This window comes from Letharia lupina (genome assembly GCF_014066315.1).
Source record: "Letharia lupina isolate WasteWater1 chromosome Unknown contig_10, whole genome shotgun sequence".
Taxonomy (NCBI): Eukaryota; Fungi; Ascomycota; class Lecanoromycetes; order Lecanorales; family Parmeliaceae; genus Letharia; species Letharia lupina.
The window spans coordinates 729,088-750,310 of record NW_023502979.1 but is presented as its reverse complement, the minus strand read 5'-3'; the positions used below and the strand labels follow the sequence as shown (position 1 = coordinate 750,310).

Here is a 21,223-nt window from a genome sequence, read left to right as displayed (position 1 = left end):
TCGTCAACCTCAATTTCTCTCTCTTTTATTTCCAGGGTAGGTGGTAGCAAATATCTGATTTTAAGTGGCGGGAAGTTTAGCTTCGGTCCTTGGAGTGGAATTTATTTCTTCCAGGTCTTTGACGCTTTTGACGCGAGAGATTTTCCGGCTCTTGACGGAGATGTATATACATTCTTTATGCGTATACTTCGCTGAGCACATTTCCTTTCCGAATGTCAAATGGTCTAAGACATCTATGACACATGGGATCTATTTTGGCAAGGCCAGTTCGACCACCGGGCCTGTATACGTCTTCCTTCCCCACACAACATAATATACCCCGCTGACGATGGCCACGAAAAGCGTGATGAAAATGCTATAATTCATAGTCGAGGCGGTTGTGGGGGTTGTCTTGGGCCAACTGCTGAAGAACAGTATTATCACCATCCAGATGCATGCATAAGCATTGTTGACGACTCCCAGAAACCCCGGAACCCTCCATGGCCCCCACGCCAGCTCCGGGGAACCCTCGGTGCTCGGCAGTGGATTCTGGGCAGCGCCATGAGCTTTCACATGCCCACTGCAACGGCGCCAAAGGAGTAGCGCCGCCGATATAAGGTAAGAGGCGTAGAAACTGTTGATAGCAAGAGAAATGAGGATGTTCAAGACGGTAGCAGATCCAAGTTCGATCAGGTCCAAGAGGACGGAGATGAATGTTGTTACAAGGATTGCAACGACTGGTATGGAAGTTTTGGAATTGATCAAAATCGAAAGTCAGCTCTTTGAGATCTGAGACTGTTTGGAGACATCTCGTCGACCAGCTTACCTTGCTAAGATATCTCCACCCAGGAAGGCCGCGGTCTCGCGCAAAGGACCACGTCATTCGCGATGAGGTTGCTACGAGTCCAATGGTCGAGAGGAAAGTCAATGCGAGAATAACTGCCGTCATGGCCGTAGTTCCGCCGGACGAGTTATTGCTCTGGAGGAAAATCTGAATGAAGGGATAGATATAATCCGTTCCAAGGACAGCCTTCACATCTCCGAGGGTAAACAGCACAGCTAGGAGCATACCGAAGCCAAGGGCGCCATTGATAGCGATACTTCCAATGATCGCCCGTGGCACGTTGACAGATGCGCCTTGAATTTCTTCGGACATCTATGGCTTCGATCAATAGAGTCGATACCAAAAAGGGTTACAAAACCTACGTGGACAACACTATCCGCACCTGGGCCATGATTAGCCTTGATGATAGGTGACTTAGCAGGACTTACCAAGGAACGCAAAGACTGTGCTACTGACTCCAAGCCAGAATGACAGCCCCTGAGTACCCCAGCCGCCTTCATTCAGAAACGTGGTGAAAACCTCAGAAGCCGGTCCATGCCCCGGAGCAAGGTAAACCAAGGGAATCAAGATTGCAAAGAATCCAACCACATGAAATATGAGAATGGCGCCTTCGATCTTGGGCAAGAAGTTGCTGACAAGCGTGTTCAGGAGGACGGCAACCAGAAGACAAGCCCACATCAGAAGCATTGCTTGCCATGGCTTCGGGTCATAATCTGCATAGTTCAGAATGAGAAGCCCCTGGATCATTGTTCCAGTAAGGTATGAAGCCGAGATGACACTAGCCTGCCAACCGAAAACAGTCAACCAGCCTGTCATTTATCAGTATTGTAACGCTTCCCTTCCATAAAGACTTGGCGAAGACTAGGAGACAGACGACATCGAGAAATTTGAGACAACGGAAACGCTGACGCACCGGTGATATAGCTGAGAACCTTGCCGTATTGAGGAGGTCCGAGCATTGCACACCAATAGTATTGACCTAGGTTGAGTCAGGACCCCACTTTGCACCTTTCTCCGAATCCTTGGTCTGGCTCTTCGTTTGCTTGATCATTTTTGAGACGAAGACGAACACCTTTGTCAAGATATGGGATGGGTGATTAGTCACATACCTCCACTTGTTGGCGCCCTAAGATTCGAGGCAGTCAGCTACCGATGCTGCCGTCACACATTCCTATCTGAAACTTACATAGATGCCAGCTCTGACAAGGTGATGAATATTGAAAGCGTGCCGATCCATGTAAGAAGATATCCGTATACTAGCCCTGCTGGGCCTCCGCTAAGGAAGTACTCAGCGTCCACTCCGTCTCCTGTTGCTCGATTTCGCTTCTTACTTGGTAAATCCCACAACGAACAAGCTATGGTCTTTCAGCTTGGGCTGTCGAGTTCGACCAGGGGTTTGCCTCACGCTAATACGCCTTCCCAAGTACTCAGTACTATGCAGCCGAAGCCAAGCATGGACATTAGGCCAAATTGCCTCTACAGCGGTTCAGCTTTGAATGTACATGCGTCACTCTCGGACACTTGGGACGCACTTTCAACACCTGTTTTTTGCCCATGCGGGCTAGATCCTCGCGATCTTGTTCGACGGACTTTTGCTGCCGAGTTTGCCGATCGTCTCGGATCTCCACCATCTTGAACTGGTCGGACGTTTCCAGCGAGTCTTTCGCCATGGTATCTTTCCGCAAACCAGACCGAATCGCACAATCGCATGGAAAAACGAACGAGAATTTCCAAGCAGAGGGAGAACACGGCTGGAAAGAAAAAAAGAAAGAAAGAAAAAAAAAAAAAGGATCGGGGAAAAGGGGTGTAGTATAATGTCGCGGCGGGACAGGTGCAACGATCGTGGGCTCCCGAATCCGTCAAGAACCCTACGAGCCCTGTAACGGTTCGAAAGCGAGGTTGCGCCATCGCGATTCGACCGGGAAAGGCAAACATCGCCGAAGGAGCGCCGCCATGTGGGTGAGCGACGCAATCGCGCACCGTGGATCGATCCGAGAAGGAGGAGCCAATCCCTTTCGAGCCCCAAGACGGTCCGCAACGTCTGACATCCCCCCCCCCACACTAGCGGCCACACCACATGATCCTACCACCTTCAGCTCCGTGCCATTCCTGTGCGTGCGTGCATGCATGGATGATCGTGGTCACAGCCTCGGTCGGTGGAGCAAAGATGTGGAAAAAGGAAAAAGGAAAAAGGGGGGCATGGGATGACGGACCCGGCGAATTTCCCAACAGACAGCCCCCGTGTCGTGTAGTGTAGTGTAGTGTAGTGTCGCGTGCAGCATGTATGCAATGTAACCCCGGTGCACCTTGAAAAGAACGGTGTCAGGACGATCGGCACGGTAACGGTGCAGTAGTGCGCGTCTTGTTCGCTTAAATAGAGTTTCGCATCCTCGTCCCGTACTGCATGCTGTGCTGGACGAGGTGGACTGGGACGGTTTGGTTGGAGGATGCCAAACCTTACCTATAGTACATGGCAACTATCGCCCGGGACATGGCTGATCTACATACAGCCTCGCGTCTCGAACTCAAATCCTTTTTATAGTTTTAGATAAGTATTTAAAACATTACAGGAAATCTTATCTACATAATCCCCAAGGACGACTTGCCGGGTCAACGGTGACAGTTGCACAGCCTGGTTGATACACTTTTGGCGGGGTAAGACCACTGATGACCAGGGCCCCCCCCTTCTAATCTTTGCCCCGTAAGGTGGGCCCCCAAGTGTGAAAAGCCTTACGACGCTTGATACGAAGATTTCCCCCAGGTCCCTTGCGTCCAGGCTGGCACCGGTAACCCTTCGGGGTTGGAGTCTTGGCTCTCGAAATCGACACCCCACGTTCTGGTCTGCTTGATGATCCTAGACTGACTGGTCTGGCTTTCTTGGTCCCAATCCGCGGCCTTGACACCATTGCTGGCTTCGACGGCTACCAGGTTGTTTGGGTTGAGCTGAGCGCTTCTGGCCGCGGTCTCGACATCTAAACTGCGGAGTTCGTGGGAAGTCGTACTCTTTGCCGAACCCACAGTGTTCGGGGGACCGCGTCTGCTGGAGACTTTTGCCGATTCGTCATCTCCATATCCGTAGGTTCCGATCAGACCGTGCCTTCGAAGGTCATCAGTCCGAATCATACCTGATTCAAGTCCGAGGTAGAAAGGCTTGAGGTACGGAACGCAGGCCGTCATGATGCTCAGATTCTGGACGAACTGAGTACATAGAGCGGGAGGCCACAGATCGAGTGTTAGGTCCGTTGAGCCGTGCGCTCGCCCGCTGAAGCCCAGCTGTAGTCCTGTGGCTATGATCACCCTATGAAGAGGTTAGGCGGCACAGGCTTGTCTTGCGGATCCGGCAGGCTTACAGAATCCGAGAAGCAAAGCAACCGCATACAGTCGCCTTTCTCCTTCGGTCGATCTGGACGTTCCAGAAAATGGCGATAGGTATTATTATCAGAACAGTATCACCGACGATGCTGGAAATACCAATGTAAATCCAGAATGCATACTTTGTCCTTGTCAGCACGAAGAAAGCTATAACCATACAGATGGGTCTCACACGATCGAAGCATTGATTGTCAAGAAACTGCCACACGTGCGGTGTGTGACATTGCACAGCCGCTGCGAGAATTGCAACTGCTGCCCACAAGGCCAGTCCACAACCCACGTAAAGTGTAATCCTTTTGTGCAATGCGACTGGAGTAATCTGCCTCACCAGCAAGAGTACAGACGTTTTCGCCGACCATAAGACAACGATGTACAACAAATCTGCAGCGTAGACTGACTGCTAGGATCAGCTGCAACACACAGCATTCTCTTTTGAAATGACATACCTGCTGGAAATTTCTGACTTGCGACGGGCTGAGTGCGCCAAGATGCTCTCCAAGCCCATTCGAAATCGCTTCTGACAATGCCACTGTTTGTCCGATACTGAATGTCTAGAGGGCTGGCTTAGTACAATGACCGATTTCCTCCCAACCGCAGAGGGCTCACGAAAGCAATGAGGGCGAGAACGTCATCTCCTTCGAGCCGACGGATCAAGGTCCACTTCGTCGCAGCTCGAGTTCCCACCGTAAGCACCATTACACACAAGAGTATCCATGAGATCACATTGACGATTCGGCCGTAGCTGTCGTAGCTGTCTGACGGGATGGCAGCGGACATGATTTCGCGTTCTGCGAGCGTTCTCCGCAACACCGTTGGTGAAAATCAGAAGCCAGCAGGACGAAAGTGAAATGACACATTTAGGTAGATATACGGGCCAAGCGTATGGGGTCCAAACCAAAAGCCAAAATCCAGGTAGATTCACAAGACAATCATGAGCCAAGCCTTCCTTAAGACAGAGTGTGCGGAGCTCCAAGGCTATCTCTTCGTTTTTCTGGATAATGCAGCTCAGCCACTCAGGAGTGGGCAAACCCTACACTCCTTTCTCGATCAGCAGGTCCACCTCTCAACGAAGTCGAGGCTATCCCGCGTCATCGAACCAGTCCTGTGTCCCGACGGCACAAAACGTTGACACGCATGCACCACGCCCCGAGGCAGCAGAAGGAATCCCAGCGTCTGACATACCTAGGTACGAAGGAGTCATCTTCTTCTTCGCCCCGTTCAGCTGATGTGACTCTCGGGCCTCGGATGATAAGGAATCGTCACGATTGGATCGGGTCAAAGATAGCCTCGCTCGGTGTAACGAACGAAGCCTATCTTTAAATACACGCATTACGGTAAGGAATTCCGATGGGTTTTTTCCACCCCCCGGCCTGTGCCGAAGGCCAATCGGCGCGTTTCAATGCTGGCTGTCCAGAGTGCATGCATATGCATATGCGGGCGTGCGGCGCTAAGTCCGGAACGGGTACGGCTTGCGGGTAAGAATGAGAGTGCTCCTGTTACAGTAGCGGTGCTCGAAGATGCAGTGCGGCTTCTTGGCATTCATATCGCAACCCCCAACTGATAGAGTATTGTACCTATTGAATATTACAGATATATACAAAAATTAATTATATGAACGTTGATCTTCTCGTTACTGCGGTTGTATTGTCATAAGGGTTTTTATGGATTAGATGATATTGCCTTCAGATATGAGAGATGAAAGAGTCGTACCGGGTTAATTGTCATATAAAAGACCACATCGTTATAAGGCCCCTTTGCATATAAGATACCGTTCAAAATAACGGTTTTCAGACGTAGGCCATAATTAGACTGTAAGATATGGGTCCTAGTAGCCTACTGAGTAATGGTACTTAATCGTACTAGGCCCCCAGGGTAAAACCAGGAGTATCCATTAAGTAAACCCTCACAGTAGCAAGGCAAGTAGAATAATGAGTAGTCGGAGTAGGTACAGGCCATTTGCGGTTCACTACGCCCCCAAATCAGGTACCATCCCCCGTACAGAGGTATTTTCCCGTCTAATAAGGGCGTCTCTCCGAGCTCTCTAATTGGCGATAGTGAGCTTAGTAAGATTATTGACTAGCGTCTTAGGCCATACGATACCATAGTGTTATAAGGCCCCTTTACATATAAAATACGGTTCCAAACGATGATCAGATGGACGCTTCGGCTATATGGTAGTATCTTATATGCCAATTAACCCGGTAGTTCAACAGCTAAAAGCCGCTCCTGGTGGCTCTCAACAATCTTCAATCACTGATATCCTACAGTATGTATCTCGACAAATCGATAATCTATTTCCATAACCCTAGCACCGGTAGAATCGCCACAATAAGGGGATTGACTTTCGTCCATTTAACGTTTAATCATCTGTGGTATCTAGTCCTCTATCAGGTGGGGATGCAGTCCCTTTGACCACGCTAACGCTAGGGGCCGGCTCATGAGGCAGCTCCGAACGGTCAGCAGCACACGAAAGAAACTCTACTCCCACCACAGCGACACCTTAGCTAACAACCCACCCCACTCCCGCCTACCTTAGCCCTCGCGTTGATCCCTCCCCAAAGCCGTGCCGCGGTGCCCAAAACCCCCCATCCGAGTAAGCAGGGGTTCCACTCCCCCATCACGGGCGACGATCTTCGATGGGGATGATGGACATTCTCTGAGCCAATCAAACGGCCATCGCCTGCATAATTGTGTGGGTTCCGGCATCTCGGTCGGGGGATCGCCAGGGCACACGGGTGTATATAAAGTCATCTGGACGGTCTGAGATCGTGGATTTCACAAAGGCCCAAACGCAGTCGTCTCATCTCACCTCACCTCACCTCCTCCTCCACCCGCCGAACACCCCGTCACATTTCCCACACCAAGTCCAGCGAACCGGTATCGCGATCCTCGAATCACCCATTTTCAACAATCGTGAGCGAAACAGACCAGCAACAAAGACAGCCTCCGTCCGAGATGCACCTCGCCATCTACGTCCTCGGAGCCGCCCTTGCCCTCCCCGCCCTCGGTCTCGGAGCCCCCGCCGGAGCCCGGCCGCACGGCCCCGACCGGCGAACGGAGCCCGTGTCGCGCGCGGACGCGACACCGGAGGATGTGTCGGTGGGGATCGAAAGGGCGGCGGGCGGACCCGGGGGGGAAGGGTTGGGGTGGTTCGGCAGACGGGACTCCGACACGGACGGGGTCCCGGCTGACCCCGGGGTCTTGATCTGAAATCGCTCACGACCGTCGCGAGATGGTATCGCCTGAGGATGCGGTGGGTGTCGGACCGTGTCACGGGGCGGATCGCGAACGGGTTTGGCGCAGAGGTCGCGAGGTGGAGGATGTGGGCGTCTTTTCGCTCCTTACACTTGTACGTTAGGTTGGAATCGTGCGGGGCTTCACTGTTTACGCCTTGGGCAAGGATGACAGTCACGAATGTGGTAAATCTTGAACGAGCTCCATTCATTGGGGCGAAATCTTCGCTAGAGACCGTGTTACGTTTGTTGTGCAATCGTGCTCGAATACACGTAAATCGCTCAACGCGTGCTTAGAGACACTACAAGCGTCATTGCCTTTACCACGGAAGGTTCGTCTTCCCTTTTTCGTAATTCCCTTTGACAGGTCTCCACATGCAGTACCTATGGAAGAAGGTCAGTGCTCGTCAGTTATCCCTTTGGGCTCGAAAACCAACCCACCATGGATTCGCCTTGAACCGCCTCTCCATGTCTTTCCAGTCTTCACTTGGATCCGGGATGTTCGTGTCCACGGTGTCAATACTGACCAAGACGAATCCGTACTTCTCGTACAACTCTTTTCCTACCTCTGTTGCTTCGATGAAGGACTGCACCCCTAGGTCGTCCGCTTTGCTGACGCCCCAGTTCATGATCAAACCGCCAGCTCCACGACGTCGGTGATCAGGATGAGTGAAACATACTTGGAGATCTTTGACTCCAGGTCAGCCACTATTCGCAGGTGGAAGGTTGTGCATTTACTGAGGTGGGGTCTCCTGTATCTCTTCATCCGAGGAAGTATGACCTGCCCTATGTTCATGGTTGCAAATTTTCGACGGTCTCCTTCCGGCCATGAGGTGACGACAAATGGTTTCTCGGGCGCGCTTGAATACGGATCGACTTCGTGAACGTGCCAGCGTGCTCCGGCAATTATTGTGTCTGTGTCGGTATCCGTCACTTTAAACCAATGGCTACTGGGGTCGGCATGATGCATGTGTATCATTATTTCCTTTGTGCGTTGAACAGCTTTTTCACGCGCCTCGGCGCTTTCGTCCTCAACTGGAAAAAGGAGAGGGAGGAATGGAATGCGAGGGCTCTCGTAGGAGAGCCACAGAAGGGGGATTATGATATCGAAATCAGAGTCAGATGTGACTTCTGCGAGCTGGAGCGGCATCGTGTGGTGTAACAGTCGAGATAGACCTGAATTGGAGGGAGTGAATATAGAGAGCAGCTTTGCTAGGCAGGCCAAAGGAGGGAAAATAGAGCTGATTGGTGCTGCAGGCGATATTTCTCATCCCTCCCGTCAAGGAAGTGAGTTGCCCGGTTTGAAGACTTAGAGCGTGCTCTGGCGTCATAGGACCGAAGCGCAAATCGATGAAATGAATTGTAATTTACGTGTATTGATGAGGTTGCATCCTAAATGCACGGCATGCATAAGCGTTTCGTTTGAAAAAGTGGGCCTCGTGGGACGGACGAAGGCATGCGGACCCCACAATTCACCGGTCGCCTTGATCTGATGCATGTGCTCCTGTGCCAATCATATGCCAATGTAAACAAAAGGCATCCCCGATGAAATTTCCGCGCAAATCAAATCGAATCAAATCCAGTAGCAAAGCAAGACCCGATACTTGTCAGCTGCGCACCGAGCATGCAAGGGGAACACAGCCTTCCACATCTGACTTTCAATAAATTGCGATTGATAGGGGCAACAGAAGCGAACTATTCGCCTTGCAAATCGACCGACGATCCCACACAGAAATAGAGTCGTCCATCTCCGATCACCTTGTATGACTGTTACAGTGGAGTGGATGCGATTTTCTCTCTTCGACGAAGGGCCTCCTTTCATTCAGATTTACAAAGCAATGCCGTAAATCTCGTCTTCTTCAATCATCTTACTCTCCATTGTCTTCCCTTGATGGCTTGCAAAGAAGATCATTGTCGTCTGTTGGAAGGCGAAGACGAGTACTCCGGATCAGACCACGGTCTGGCACAGAAAGCTCAACATCAACCACTATTTTACAAGCGATACGCATTCATTTCTTCTGCTCTTTTGGCTCTGTCTGTGCTTTTGAACGCCATCCTGTTCTTTCCTCGCCATACACCATTTATGGCTGTGTCCTATCATGATCGATCAAGATATGGTCCGTTGCTCAATTCCGTCCGTTCACATTTCGTCGTTCTGACTCTCCTGGTCAGCAAACCTAGAAGTCGATACTACTCTTACGTGGCAAGAAGTAACCGAGTATTCGAGCGACAACATGACTCTTACAGACGAGCGTTGGAAAGCCCTTAGCGCAGACGACGGCATAGTTGCCGTGGACCGAGAGTGGGCGGCAAGGGAAGGTCTGCCACCAAGTGAGAATGTTTTTCCGTGGGACAGCAGCAAACGAATTTATCTGTTGAATGGATACCACGGGATTCACTGCCTTGTACGCTCAATCCACGCGTGCATAGCTCAGTACTAACAATTCACCAAAAGGCGCAATTACATCTCACCCTTAGGGAATATCGTGACGGCCTTCCGCAGAGTCATTCTTTCGAGCACTCCAATCATTGTTTAGACTGGCTTCGTGGCGATATCATGTGTCGTGCTGACGATACGCCGCTCTACACGACGCGATCCATGGTTTCCGCGAACGGTATCGGCCAGAGTCGCCAGTGCAGAGACTGGGGCAAATTGGAATCGTGGGCAAGAACCCACCATTCATGCTACCGATACGGCGATTTTGTGGTCGAAGATAAACTTCCATCGCAGATGGGCAGGTTCAAGTACTGTCCGAACGATTCTCCATACCTCCCAGCCGTGAGAAAGTACTTCGGAAAGGGGGATGACTGGCTCCCGGTCGATCCCTGAAATTTTGTCGCGCCCTATGACGGGTCAAGCCAGGTCCGAAGGATTGATGAGCTCAGTGTTGCTGTTCGGATTATGTCAAGTGACAGTAGCCCGGGAGGTTGTTTAGCCAGGAAACGATAGTCGTACGCTTTCTAGCGAGAATGACAGCGGCGAAGTCCCGATACATGTTCATTATGTTCATAAATTGTCCCATCCAGGAATAAAACACATGTCACACACACGTAGAGCACACATAGTATGTTGAGTGGTCGGGCCGTCTTGCACCAGGGATAGCAAGCCTCAATGGGACTGAAGCATACTATAGCACGAGTTTCTGGGAGTCAGAGAAGGATTTAGTTGAATTTCTTACTTTCACTTTCAATCTGGGTTTTTTGGGAGCTTGCGCCAAGCTCCAGGGGCGTCTCCTCCCCCTTTGTAGTTTCGTACAAATTGCGAAGACCCATCGTCAAGGCGCCTTCTTTCGGTAGTTGACCGAAGACCTGTGGCAGGTACTCGATCAGGACTTCACGGACAAGTTTGCGCCTTGCTACCTCATTCTCAAAGAGCTCTGACCGGTCGAGTCGCGGGTCTCAGACACCACGCTTTGGATGGCATCCTTTGGTGCACCACTATTGGAGAGATTGATAAAGGAGACTGCGAAAGAGTCGCAGATTGAGCGTGGAGGTAATATCATCGGCGGCATCTAGTGTGCCCGAAGGGCCGAAGGGGCACGAGAAGGATGTAGGGTCTTCGTGACTTCTTCCCTATTAGAGAAGGCAGGAAGAGCATTGAAGAATTCCATCTCTAGCCGTCACACCACTTCTATAACAGTATTGCTGGTGGCATAAGCGGTGATCAGACTGACATGCCCTGTGAAATAATCCTGCCACAATTGGCAGATATTATCTTGAATCCGATCCTGATCCTCGAGCATGCAATAGACCGCATAAATCACGTCTTCATTCGAGGTTTTAACTTCATAGACGGTTTTACCGGATTCTTGAGCTAGTGCTGGCGCGTTAGTGAGGGTTTTGGCTTTCTTGTCCAAGGCGTTTGTTGATTCTTGTATTCCAAGGTCTTCCATCTCGCGGTTGGCGAACCTGTTGCTGTGGACCCAGGTAGGCTTTGCGCTCTTGTTTTTGTCAGGGTCGTTGGGTCCGGCCTGGCCTGTCTTCGTTGGTGAGATGTGTGGTGTAAGTATTTCTAGAGTTCCGGCGAGCACACTGACGAAGTGAGAATGGGTTTGGACACCTTGCCACATCATCGTGTTTTCTTTTGCTTGCGCCTCAAACCAGACAGCACACTCTTTTCTTATGGCAATACTTTTCTAAGGAGTCCCGAGCGCTAAGCGAGGGACCTGCACCGCACCTTATCATTGTCAGCCAAGCCCATGTGTAAGCGCCACAATGTGTGTTCACATACTCAACTGGTCCTTGGCCGCTCGCCTTGCCTTTCCCTTCAGACGCAGCTCATCAGGTTGTGTTTCTGGGGTTGGCTGCCCAGCAAGACGAGCTGGTTGAAAAAACATTCTCCACTAGCCATGTCAGGAACTTGGTTGTGCCAGCTTTATGATACTTATGACTATCGTAGAGAAATTCGGGTATCAATTGTGAGGTGCCCCAACAATGGGCACAAGATTGGGACGACAAATTGTACACAATTCCGATTCAGCTACTAGCCAGCAAAATATCTGCAAAGATTGTGCACCACCGTCTTGCTTCTATAACCTTCTGAATCAGGTGTAATACCGCTTGGGGTATTTGCACATTTGCTTTGCCCTTAGACACAAGCTTCTTTGCAAGCGGCAGAATTTCATCGGTCACCAAAGCATACCTCTCAAGGGTAGGCCCGGCTGCCATCTTCTGCATGTTTCTGGCATTTCCCTTGAGGCGAGGGGCCTTTGCCCGCTGTGATATCACTGTGATATTGCTTTGGATGCTAACTGGTGGCCAGAAGCTTCAGCTCTGTCCACAAGCCAAGTCAAAAATTTCTGTTGTGCCGGCTTTGGATTGTATGTATGTGTTGTATAGATGGTCCAGTAACGTAATCTCCGTGGCACTGACAACAGCGGGCATCTTGTAGGTAAAGCGACTAATAACCCCTGAAGAGATGTACAGTCTGTGACTACTGGTCTGGTTTGCTCAGCCAGAAAGAGCTTTGCAATGAATCAGTTGCAGTGCAATGCCGAACAAACAGTGTTGTGGCCAGCACCAAAATGACACAGACTGACGGCCATACCAAGGTTCATCCTTTGTGTTGAGGTTATTCACACAAAGTTGGCACCCATGTTTTGGCCACATTCCCTTTCCCAACACACAAACAGCCGGTTTTGGCACTGGCCATTCCCCATACTGATACAGCACAATCAGGCAGTATGGTCAACTTAATGACTTGATCTTCCACTGTCAGAAACCTTGCTTGAAGACCCTGTCCAGGCGCCTGGTCCAGACCAAGAACATGTGGCCCCTCTTCTTCACAATCCAAACATCCTAGCCCACATCGATAGTCCCCGAATCATTGGCAGCGTGATGCTCGTTGAGCTTGTCATAAGCCATCGTTACAGCCTCAGGTCTGGCATTTCTTGAACCCACATGGGAATGCATCATCTGTATTCTCCGCACTGCTCTGGCCTCATCAACGCTGCCCCTGGCCAGTCGCCCATACTGCTGGTGTCTCCAAACGAAGTCATCCTCTGCAAGTCATGGTATCCTCTCCTTGCATTTCCCTGCAGCGTTCGCCATTCATTGTCCTGAACGATAAAGGTTCCTCGGAGAATAACCACCAAGCAGCACTCTGGATGTTGAACATGACCCCCTGCAACATCACAGGCCAATATCCTTTTCTCCTGACTCTTAACCGCAGATCCTTTGAAACAAGACCCCCATGTCTGTCACTCTCCCCTCAGGTTTGCCTCCCAACCAAGCAATGACGATGCACCCAGAGCTTCATTTTGACTTCTTGCCAGGGGCTACCACCTTGGGCTGAGAATTGTTGTACCATTGTATCAAGAACCGTAGCATTATGATTCCAAGAATGAAGGCGGCTTGGTACCAAAGGTTAGACATTGTGCGTTGGTTGGGAAAGAATGAAGAGTGCCTTAGGTGACGGGTGACGTCGTGCACAGAGAGCCGGCAAAAATTAGCGTGCGCACAAGATCTTGGAATACTTGACGCTAAGAAAATCGCATGTACGTCTATTAAACCGCCTTTAAGCCATCATAGAGATATAGCCACGTATTTTAATAATATAATCTCTATATTCAAAAGACTTATATTTATCTATACTATAAATTATTTCAGATAGAAGTTCTTAAATAGCGTTTAATCTCAGCTATTTTCAGATTCTTTACTAAGCTCTCTAATGATTAAAAGAGATCTAAAACTTAGAGGTCTAATTTTCGATGATAAATAACAAGATAGATAAAACTGCGTACCTTTGATGTAGAAAATCTATCCTTAAATTATATAGTGGTGGTTCTATAAGAGCTGAAAGGTAGATTAATTAATAGATGTGTGTGCGATTTCCTCAGCGCCAAGAATCCCAATGTTTTATGCACACGCTAAAACTCGGGGAGACATCGGTCGATACTCGGGACTTCACTAAAGCAGTACGAATTGAGAACAAAGTTGTGCCTATATGTTGCAGTCACTGGTGGTATATACTTCTCCATGGATGATATGTCTCACCTATGGATAGTACGGTTATCCATGGGGAGTACACTTCCTCATGGGGGCGTATCGCCCATCTCATGGGCAACTACCCATCAGTCGCATGTACCTTCCCATGGACCTCGCCGTTACCCATGGATAGACTAAAACATCTTGTCCATGGGGTACAAAATCGATTGCTACTATTGCTACTTCATCGACTTCTTTTTACCCACTTTGCTACCTCCCGTGCTACCACCCTTGCTCCCCTCATCAACCAAATCACTGCCCTTGCCGTCGGCCTATCGTCCTTCAGCATCACGTTGCTGTCACTTGGTATCCTCATCCACTTGGATATAGACTCTATAATCCCGTTGAGTCCTTATGACCATTGACGAGATGTTTGGACTGTTGTAACCCCCAGTTGAAAGGCCTGACCTCGGTTACAAGTAGAGGCCGAGAAATCATTCGGTTATTGGAATAATTCCGCCAGGATCTGCAGTCTCAACTTGATGACGATACAGTCTGAAAGAGGTCGTTCGGTCACTGAAATAACTCGGCCACAGTACAGCCCGAGGACTAATGGCTCGGTCACAGATAGAGGCCGAAAGAGGCTGACTAGGTAGGTCACAGACACAGAGGAAAGAGATCAAGTAGATATAGCCTCAAGTAGTGCTGGACTGCCATGGTGACAGCATGGGATCCATAGGCGACGGCGGAGTTCATGGAAAGGTATATGCGATTGATGGATATTTGCACATGAGATGGGCGATACGACCCCCGTTGGGACGTATACTCCCCATGGATAACCGTACAATCCATGGGGGTCAGGTATCCATGAATGAGATGCAACATATATTAGGAGCGAAGCTTCCATTGAATGCGAGGCTATGTTGAAAGACGTGATTTCAGGTCCTTGAATCCTTACTTTACGGCGCTCTTCCCCGCCAGAGCCCACTTACGGGCTTCAGATCGTCCTTCAGTCTCTCACCGCGCTGATCTGTCGACCCAACATCCAAGCCATTTATTTTCTTCCGTAGTGGTATCCAACTCCTCCAACGCCATACGAACGAGATCTGGATCCTCCAGTTCCTTCCTTCCTCCGACTTCTACCAAAAAGATATAGTGCCAAGGCCGGATCCTACTCGGTCTGCTATTGATGCTTGTAACATTAAGCCCATGATTCCTGAAGACCAGCAAAGCATTTGCCAAAGCTCCCTGCGTCTCATGATTGATGCTGGATGCAATGAGCGCTTTACGCTTGGTCTCTGTGCCGGTCTCTGCAAAAAGCTTTGGGGGAAGTAGTCCTTGGTATTCGAGGTTGACCGGACCTTTCTGTATGATGAGGAATCTGGTGGAGTTATCTTCGGCGTCTTGGATGCCCGTGGCCATGACATTCAGGCCGTGGACATTGGCAGCGAGGGCACTTGAGATGGCTGCTGCGCCGCCAGACGGTAAATCCTCCTCGGAGCCCTTTGCGACTATTGAAGCAGCATGAGAAGTGGAGGATACCTCACGGCGCTCAACACCTTTGAGATAGGTAGATAAGAACGCCTCACACTGGCCAAATGCTTGCGGATGACTATAGACACGTTGAATGTGTTTAAGACTAGTCATAGGCTTCGAACGGGGCTCCCGAGGGTTCGGCTTGGTTCTCGTAGGCGTTGCGCAGCCTGACGAGTGAGGAGACAGTGTATCTCTATTCTCATGTGCGGGATTCGTCGGGACGCTGCCAAGAAGGCAATGCTGAACATCCATGTAGGCCTCGCCGCAGACATGGATTTCAGGGAATTCTTCTGCGCGGTCAATGAGGAGATCCAATGTAAATACGACGGGGCCATTGGACGAGTTCTCGAATGGGACAACGCCGAAAGTAGCAGACGAATCTTGAACGGCGTGGAAGACATCTGACAGCTTATGAGTTAAGGAAAGACCATCTGTATTGGGTATATTACCTGCTATAGATCCTTGAGCTTCAAGCTCGTAGTAATTCTTTTCGAAAGAATCAACAGCTGCCTGTTGGATGTAAGCTTATTTTGGTAGAGCTGCTGGACAGGTAGCAGGTTGTACCTGATGAGTGTAGGAAGAGGGCGGCCCTAGATACGCGATCACCGTCTTGGATGCATTGATGTCCGTCATTCTCAGTAAAGGCTAGCTTATACTTTTTGGCAAGCCTTGTCTCGTTGTTTCACGTTTGCTTACTAGAAGGCACAGAACTACTCAATGTCTGATGAGGTGGTTGAGGCCTGGACTTGGTGCTCCTTGACCCATGCAGCCAGCCACATACACTATGGTGACACCAGCAGCAGTGCATGGTTTCAACAGGGAAGATTAAGCAGCAGAGATTGGTTAATCCATGACGTGCCATTCAATCCTCGGTGAAGAAGGCACCGAGGGAGGGCATCATGGGGACAGTCCCACCAGCTTCGAGATGGAGCTAAGATAAGATAAGTGTGGGCAACGCCTGATCGAGGATGTCATTGGCTACTCTCATCCTCATCTGTGGGTAATGCTTATACTTTTGTACTTCGATCTTAGCTATCAATAATGCTATGTAATGCCATCCATACGCTCCCTCATCTGCTTCGGCAGAAACACCCATACAGTCCCAATGACAGCCATAACCGAGCAAACAACAATCAAGAACCAATTCAGTACTTTCTCCTTCTTCCCCAAGTCCTTCCCAAACAACTTGAGATGAAATGCTAATGGTAGAATAATGCATATACTAAACGCCATCGCTGAACCCATGAGAGCCATGATCGTGTCGAACGATGGTACAAGAATAGCAATTAGTATAATGACGGCGATAGTAAAGACTCGGATCGCAAATTTGAGGAAACCGCGGGTGTAGCCTGAGAGTCCAAGAAGGCCGGACGCCCGTGGCATTTCTTGAGGGTCGAGGCCGACTAATTTTTCGATTATGTTGTAGATGGGACGAGCACTAGGATCATTTTTAGCACAAGTACCGAGACAGAGCTTTTCCCGTGGGCATTCGCTCACTTGAGAGGTATCTTGGTAAGGGGGATGATAGCTATGAAAACAACGATGCAAACGGAGATTGCGTGCGGATACCCTTTGCTCATAAGTACATTTGACGTTACCTCATCATGGACCTTTTGACCAAACATCAAAAATCCTGCAACTGCAATGAGGGCGTCGAGAAGATACTGTCTAGTGGTCAATAATTTCCACCACAGTATGAACGACTTACCTACTGTAAAAAAGTAGGTGTAATTTATAGCTCTTGTATACTTTAGTGGATGCCGCATATCTCTGTAGATGTTGGGAAAGACGCTGTGTCCACCCCACGGAGCTTGAGCACGTCAGCCGGGATTGCAAGACCCGTGACGCGGAGGCAACTTACACATCAGCAGGCCAAAACTCAATGGCAATGTTGACCATCGTTGTGGAAACAAGGATGTCAGAGCAGGGTCTCGCAGCGAGCCCGGTGAATGAGCTTTCAAAGCACCATCAACGAAAATCAGGATGACAACTACAACATGGTCAGCTTTTTCTCATAAGCTTTTTCCGAGCCATTGACTTACTTCCAATACAGCTAATGATCCCAAGAACACTTGTGACGCTAAGGTAGCGAAGTGGAACAAAACATAGTGGTATGAGGATAAGCCCACAGAGAAGCTTCCACTCGATTAGACCCCAACCAGGAACCAAGGCATCCAAACTATCAGCAAAGAGCACTGCGAGAGCTACGCATGCTGCGAGAAGTTCGATTGTAAAAAGGAATGCTGTAGCTACCCGAGCTCTTTCACCGAAAGCCTGGTAGGCGATATCGGCAAATCCTTTTAGCGAGGTGTTCACATCCAGACATTTCGCAAGGACTCCAGCGGTATATCTGGTGATGATTGCAGCGAGCAATAAGAATATCATGCCTACCAGCCAACCAGAATATTTGAGCCCGAGGGGTAGACTGAGAAGGCCAACACCTATCAAGACATTGACAGAGTTAAACACAGTTTGAGGAAGGGTCGACCGGCCAACAACGACCTGGATTCTTTTGCCGTCTTTCTGTTCGATTACTTGAACTAATAGTGGCTCTTGTTCCATGTCCGGCTCTTGACGACCCTTAACCTGCTGCTCGTGGTACAATTCCCCAGCATGGCGCAATGATGAAGCATTGGCTCGTGAAGACAGCGATCCATATACACCACCGTAGCTGGAGGCAAAGGGTGAGGCCAGATGTGGCGCCCGGTCGAGGATGTCGCCAGCCCCATCTGGCGTCGACTTAGCCACTTCTAGCTGCGGTGGTGCTTCTTCATCCTCCCGATGTGGAGTGGGTGCTTCGTCGAGGACTGCCTCGGAAGAAGTTCCCTCCCGTTCCAACTGCTGTCTCAGCAATGACCTTGCCTCTCCAGACGAGGGCTGTACATCCGATCTTCGAGACCTTTCCAAATCATCATCTCTTCGCTCTTCTATGACAAAGGAAGGCCTCCGAGGGGGTATCTCAACGAAGCCTGCAGCGCGAGACCACGAGCGGGCAAAGTTTTCCAAGCTGTTGACGCCTCCAACCTGAGCCAAAGTATTGATTCGCATGGAAAGGGAAGATCTGCAAATAAAATAGAATAGGGTCAGCGATCCCGTCGTACCTAAATACTTGGAGAGAAAACACAACGAGCGTACCTTCGACGCCGCACATAGTCACCATCGGATTCGCGGTCGCCACCATTCCTTTGAGAGATGTTGAGTCGTCCAGATGTAGGTGTAGGTGAGGGAGCGTCGAATTGCACATGGCTACCCAGGGAGCCCTCGGAGCCAACGCTCGACGATCTCCCACGTTCGTAGTCTTCCCAATTGAAGGGGTTCTTCGCCTTTGGACCTAGCATTACATTACCACCTTAGAAATGATAGACCCTTCATGGCAGACGCTCGCGAGTCTAAAAGATGAGAGCACTTGACGAATCTCGAGCCGGGAAAGTCAAGAGACCAGGAGACAGCTTCTAGAGATCTGTGGCAGTCCTTTTTGTTGCGGGGCTCGTCTTGGCGCAGGTGTATTGAGACAGTGCGAGGTCACGCAACGCTGGATTTCACCCAAAATTATGTAAAGAAGGCAGGATCAAAACGAGAGGCAAGAACAGAGAGGAACTTTCATAGGAGAGTAGTGGCAAGGAGAAACGTATCATGGTACATAAAAAAGCAAAAAAAGGTGAGTGTATGGAAAGTATCTGCAGACCAGGGTGAGGGCAGATGCTCTAAGAAAGTCGATTGAGGGGTCCAGAAAAGACCGATAAGCTCCTGGCCAATCAAGCGCCGTTTGGCTGTGCGCGGGGAATGGCTCAAGTCGATCTGACTCTACCAGACTTGAATATCCAGTACAACGTCACATGTTGGATGATGTTGTGTATGAATATAAGAATTGTGATGAATTTAAACCAGTTTGCCAAAGCAATGGGGAGAAAAGTGAGCAATGATGACTCGGAAATGATTAATGAATGAATTCAGCCCTGCCAAGCCTGACCGCCAATCCGTCAAAAATTCTAGGAAAAATCCCCCTTCAAGATTTAGCTACAACAACAGAATACGAAAATCCTCACGAAGACTCAGGAGACTCTAGAAAGGACACCATAGCCGGATCAACACCTGCTACTTGAGTGACGATACTCTCCACCCTCGCTCACAATGAGCGCCCCACAGGCCAACGAGGCCGAGAAGAACATTGAAATTTGGAAAGTGAAGAAACTCATCAAACGCCTGGAACAAGCACGCGGCAACGGAACCTCTATGATATCGCTCATTATCCGTGAGTCTACTTCCCCGATGTTGGAACGTATAAGAGTCTGCGCTGATAGCCTTCGTGGTACAGCGCCGAAGGACCAGGTCTCACGAGCAGCGAGGATGTTGGCTGAAGAATTCGTACGTTCCGAAAATGTCTCTGCAGACACATTCCTCATAAATCTAGGGCACTGCATCCAACATTAAATCCCGAGTCAACCGATTGTCGGTCCTGTCAGCCATCACATCCACTCAGCAGCGTCTCAAGCTCTACAACAAAGTACCTCCCAACGGTCTTGTCGTCTACTGCGGTGAAATCATAACCTCAGAAGGGAAAGAACGGAAAATCAACATCGACTTTGAGCCCTTCAAACCGATCAATACCTCCCTATATCTGTGTGACAACAAGTTCCACACCGAAGCGCTAAGCGAGCTACTTGAATCCGACCAGAAATTCGGCTTCATCATCATGGACGGAAACGGCGCTCTTTTCGGTACGCTCAGCGGTAACACCAGAGACGTGATCCACAAATTCTCCGTCGACCTTCCCAAGAAGCACGGCCGAGGTGGTCAATCCGCCCTTCGGTTCGCCCGTTTGAGAGAAGAGAAACGCCACAACTACGTGCGGAAGGTGGCCGAACTTGCTGTGCAAAACTTCATTACCCAGGACAAAGTGAACGTCGCCGGCCTGATCCTCGCAGGATCTGCTGACTTCAAAAACGATTTAAACCAATCCGACATGTTCGACAACCGCCTGCAATCCAAGGTGATCAAAGTAGTCGACGTCTCCTACGGCGGCGAGAATGGCTTCAATCAAGCCATTGAGCTCGCGGCTGAAACCCTCAGCAATGTCAAATTTATACAGGAGAAGTCAGAAAAAGCCTTCTACTCCTTCTTTAGGTGTAAACTGACCGGCTCTCAGGAAGCTCATCGGGAAATACTTCGACGAGATTAGCCTTGACAGTGGCAAGGTATGTTACGGCGTGGAAGACACGCTCAAAGCTATGGAGGCTAGTGCCTGCGAGACCCTGATCGTTTTTGAGAATTTGGAGATCACCCGCTGGGTATTGAAGTCCTCAACCGGCTCCGAAGTCATCCTTCACACCAACAAAGGTCAAGAAGCCAACCGCGAGATGTTTATGGACAAAGAGACGGGGCAGGAAATGGAACTCGTCGACCAAGGCTCTTTCCTCGAATGGCTCGCCGAGAGCTACAAAGACTTCGGCGCGACCCTCGAATTCGTCTCGGATCGTTCGAGCGAGGGCAACCAGTTCGTCAAAGGCTTTGGTGGCATTGGTGCCATGTTGAGATATAAGCTCAACTTTGAGCAATTGGCTGAGGTCGATTCCGAGGATGAATTCTACGATGATTGACGCTTTAGATACCTCGCAGAAAGCGAGGATGCTGGTCCAGATGTCTCATCGGAGGAACATTTGACGGGTCTTCGCGGCGGCCCTACAGAGGCCGTGGATGGGGGAAGCGTGCAGGCGAATGAGCTCACGGGTGTTCGAGCCCGATTGTGAAGCAAGAAAGAGCCGTTCGAGGATCAGAAGGTACGTGAATGGTCACTGCTGTCCAAAAATGTCATCATGGAGCTAACCGTTGGGGC

General features: G+C 49.9%; 8 protein-coding genes across 8 annotated transcripts; 2 read left to right on the top strand and 6 right to left on the bottom strand.

The window, feature by feature from the left end:
• Positions 1-249: 249 nt before the first annotated feature.
• On the bottom strand, positions 250-2,493 carry HO133_000229 (uncharacterized protein; the record flags this gene model as incomplete). The annotated part of the gene is made up of 10 exons (XM_037291169.1): positions 250-528; positions 806-1,135; positions 1,186-1,205; positions 1,252-1,632; positions 1,737-1,802; positions 1,933-1,949; positions 2,010-2,099; positions 2,155-2,178; positions 2,229-2,299; positions 2,356-2,493. 10 exons carry the CDS (start codon positions 2,491-2,493, stop codon positions 250-252), a joined length of 1,416 nt encoding a protein of 471 aa, XP_037152604.1.
• A 1,060-nt stretch (positions 2,494-3,553) lies between these two features.
• On the bottom strand, positions 3,554-4,972 carry HO133_000228 (uncharacterized protein; the record flags this gene model as incomplete). The annotated part of the gene is made up of 5 exons (XM_037291168.1): positions 3,554-4,121; positions 4,174-4,316; positions 4,368-4,592; positions 4,642-4,746; positions 4,802-4,972. 5 exons carry the CDS (start codon positions 4,970-4,972, stop codon positions 3,554-3,556), a joined length of 1,212 nt encoding a protein of 403 aa, XP_037152603.1.
• Positions 4,973-7,748: 2,776 nt separating this feature from the next.
• On the bottom strand, positions 7,749-8,578 carry HO133_000227 (uncharacterized protein; the record flags this gene model as incomplete). The annotated part of the gene is made up of 3 exons (XM_037291167.1): positions 7,749-7,812; positions 7,870-8,116; positions 8,167-8,578. 3 exons carry the CDS (start codon positions 8,576-8,578, stop codon positions 7,749-7,751), a joined length of 723 nt encoding a protein of 240 aa, XP_037152602.1.
• A 933-nt stretch (positions 8,579-9,511) lies between these two features.
• On the top strand, positions 9,512-10,258 carry HO133_000226 (uncharacterized protein; the record flags this gene model as incomplete). Its single annotated transcript, XM_037291166.1, has 3 exons — positions 9,512-9,545; positions 9,601-9,833; positions 9,884-10,258. The coding sequence occupies 3 exons, from the start codon at positions 9,512-9,514 to the stop codon at positions 10,256-10,258; spliced, it is 642 nt and encodes a 213-aa protein (XP_037152601.1).
• Positions 10,259-11,048: 790 nt separating this feature from the next.
• Positions 11,049-12,105, bottom strand: HO133_000225 (uncharacterized protein; the record flags this gene model as incomplete). Its single annotated transcript, XM_037291165.1, has 2 exons — positions 11,049-11,564; positions 11,965-12,105. The coding sequence occupies 2 exons, from the start codon at positions 12,103-12,105 to the stop codon at positions 11,049-11,051; spliced, it is 657 nt and encodes a 218-aa protein (XP_037152600.1).
• A 2,766-nt stretch (positions 12,106-14,871) lies between these two features.
• Positions 14,872-16,023, bottom strand: HO133_000224 (uncharacterized protein; the record flags this gene model as incomplete). Its single annotated transcript, XM_037291164.1, has 3 exons — positions 14,872-15,791; positions 15,840-15,900; positions 15,955-16,023. The coding sequence occupies 3 exons, from the start codon at positions 16,021-16,023 to the stop codon at positions 14,872-14,874; spliced, it is 1,050 nt and encodes a 349-aa protein (XP_037152599.1).
• Positions 16,024-16,434: 411 nt separating this feature from the next.
• On the bottom strand, positions 16,435-18,728 carry HO133_000223 (uncharacterized protein; the record flags this gene model as incomplete). The annotated part of the gene is made up of 6 exons (XM_037291163.1): positions 16,435-16,828; positions 16,888-17,054; positions 17,103-17,200; positions 17,252-17,380; positions 17,433-18,451; positions 18,526-18,728. 6 exons carry the CDS (start codon positions 18,726-18,728, stop codon positions 16,435-16,437), a joined length of 2,010 nt encoding a protein of 669 aa, XP_037152598.1.
• A 793-nt stretch (positions 18,729-19,521) lies between these two features.
• Positions 19,522-20,987, top strand: HO133_000222 (uncharacterized protein; the record flags this gene model as incomplete). The annotated part of the gene is made up of 4 exons (XM_037291162.1): positions 19,522-19,642; positions 19,706-19,755; positions 19,802-20,484; positions 20,537-20,987. The coding sequence occupies 4 exons, from the start codon at positions 19,522-19,524 to the stop codon at positions 20,985-20,987; spliced, it is 1,305 nt and encodes a 434-aa protein (XP_037152597.1).
• Between the last annotated feature and the right edge of the window lie 236 nt (positions 20,988-21,223).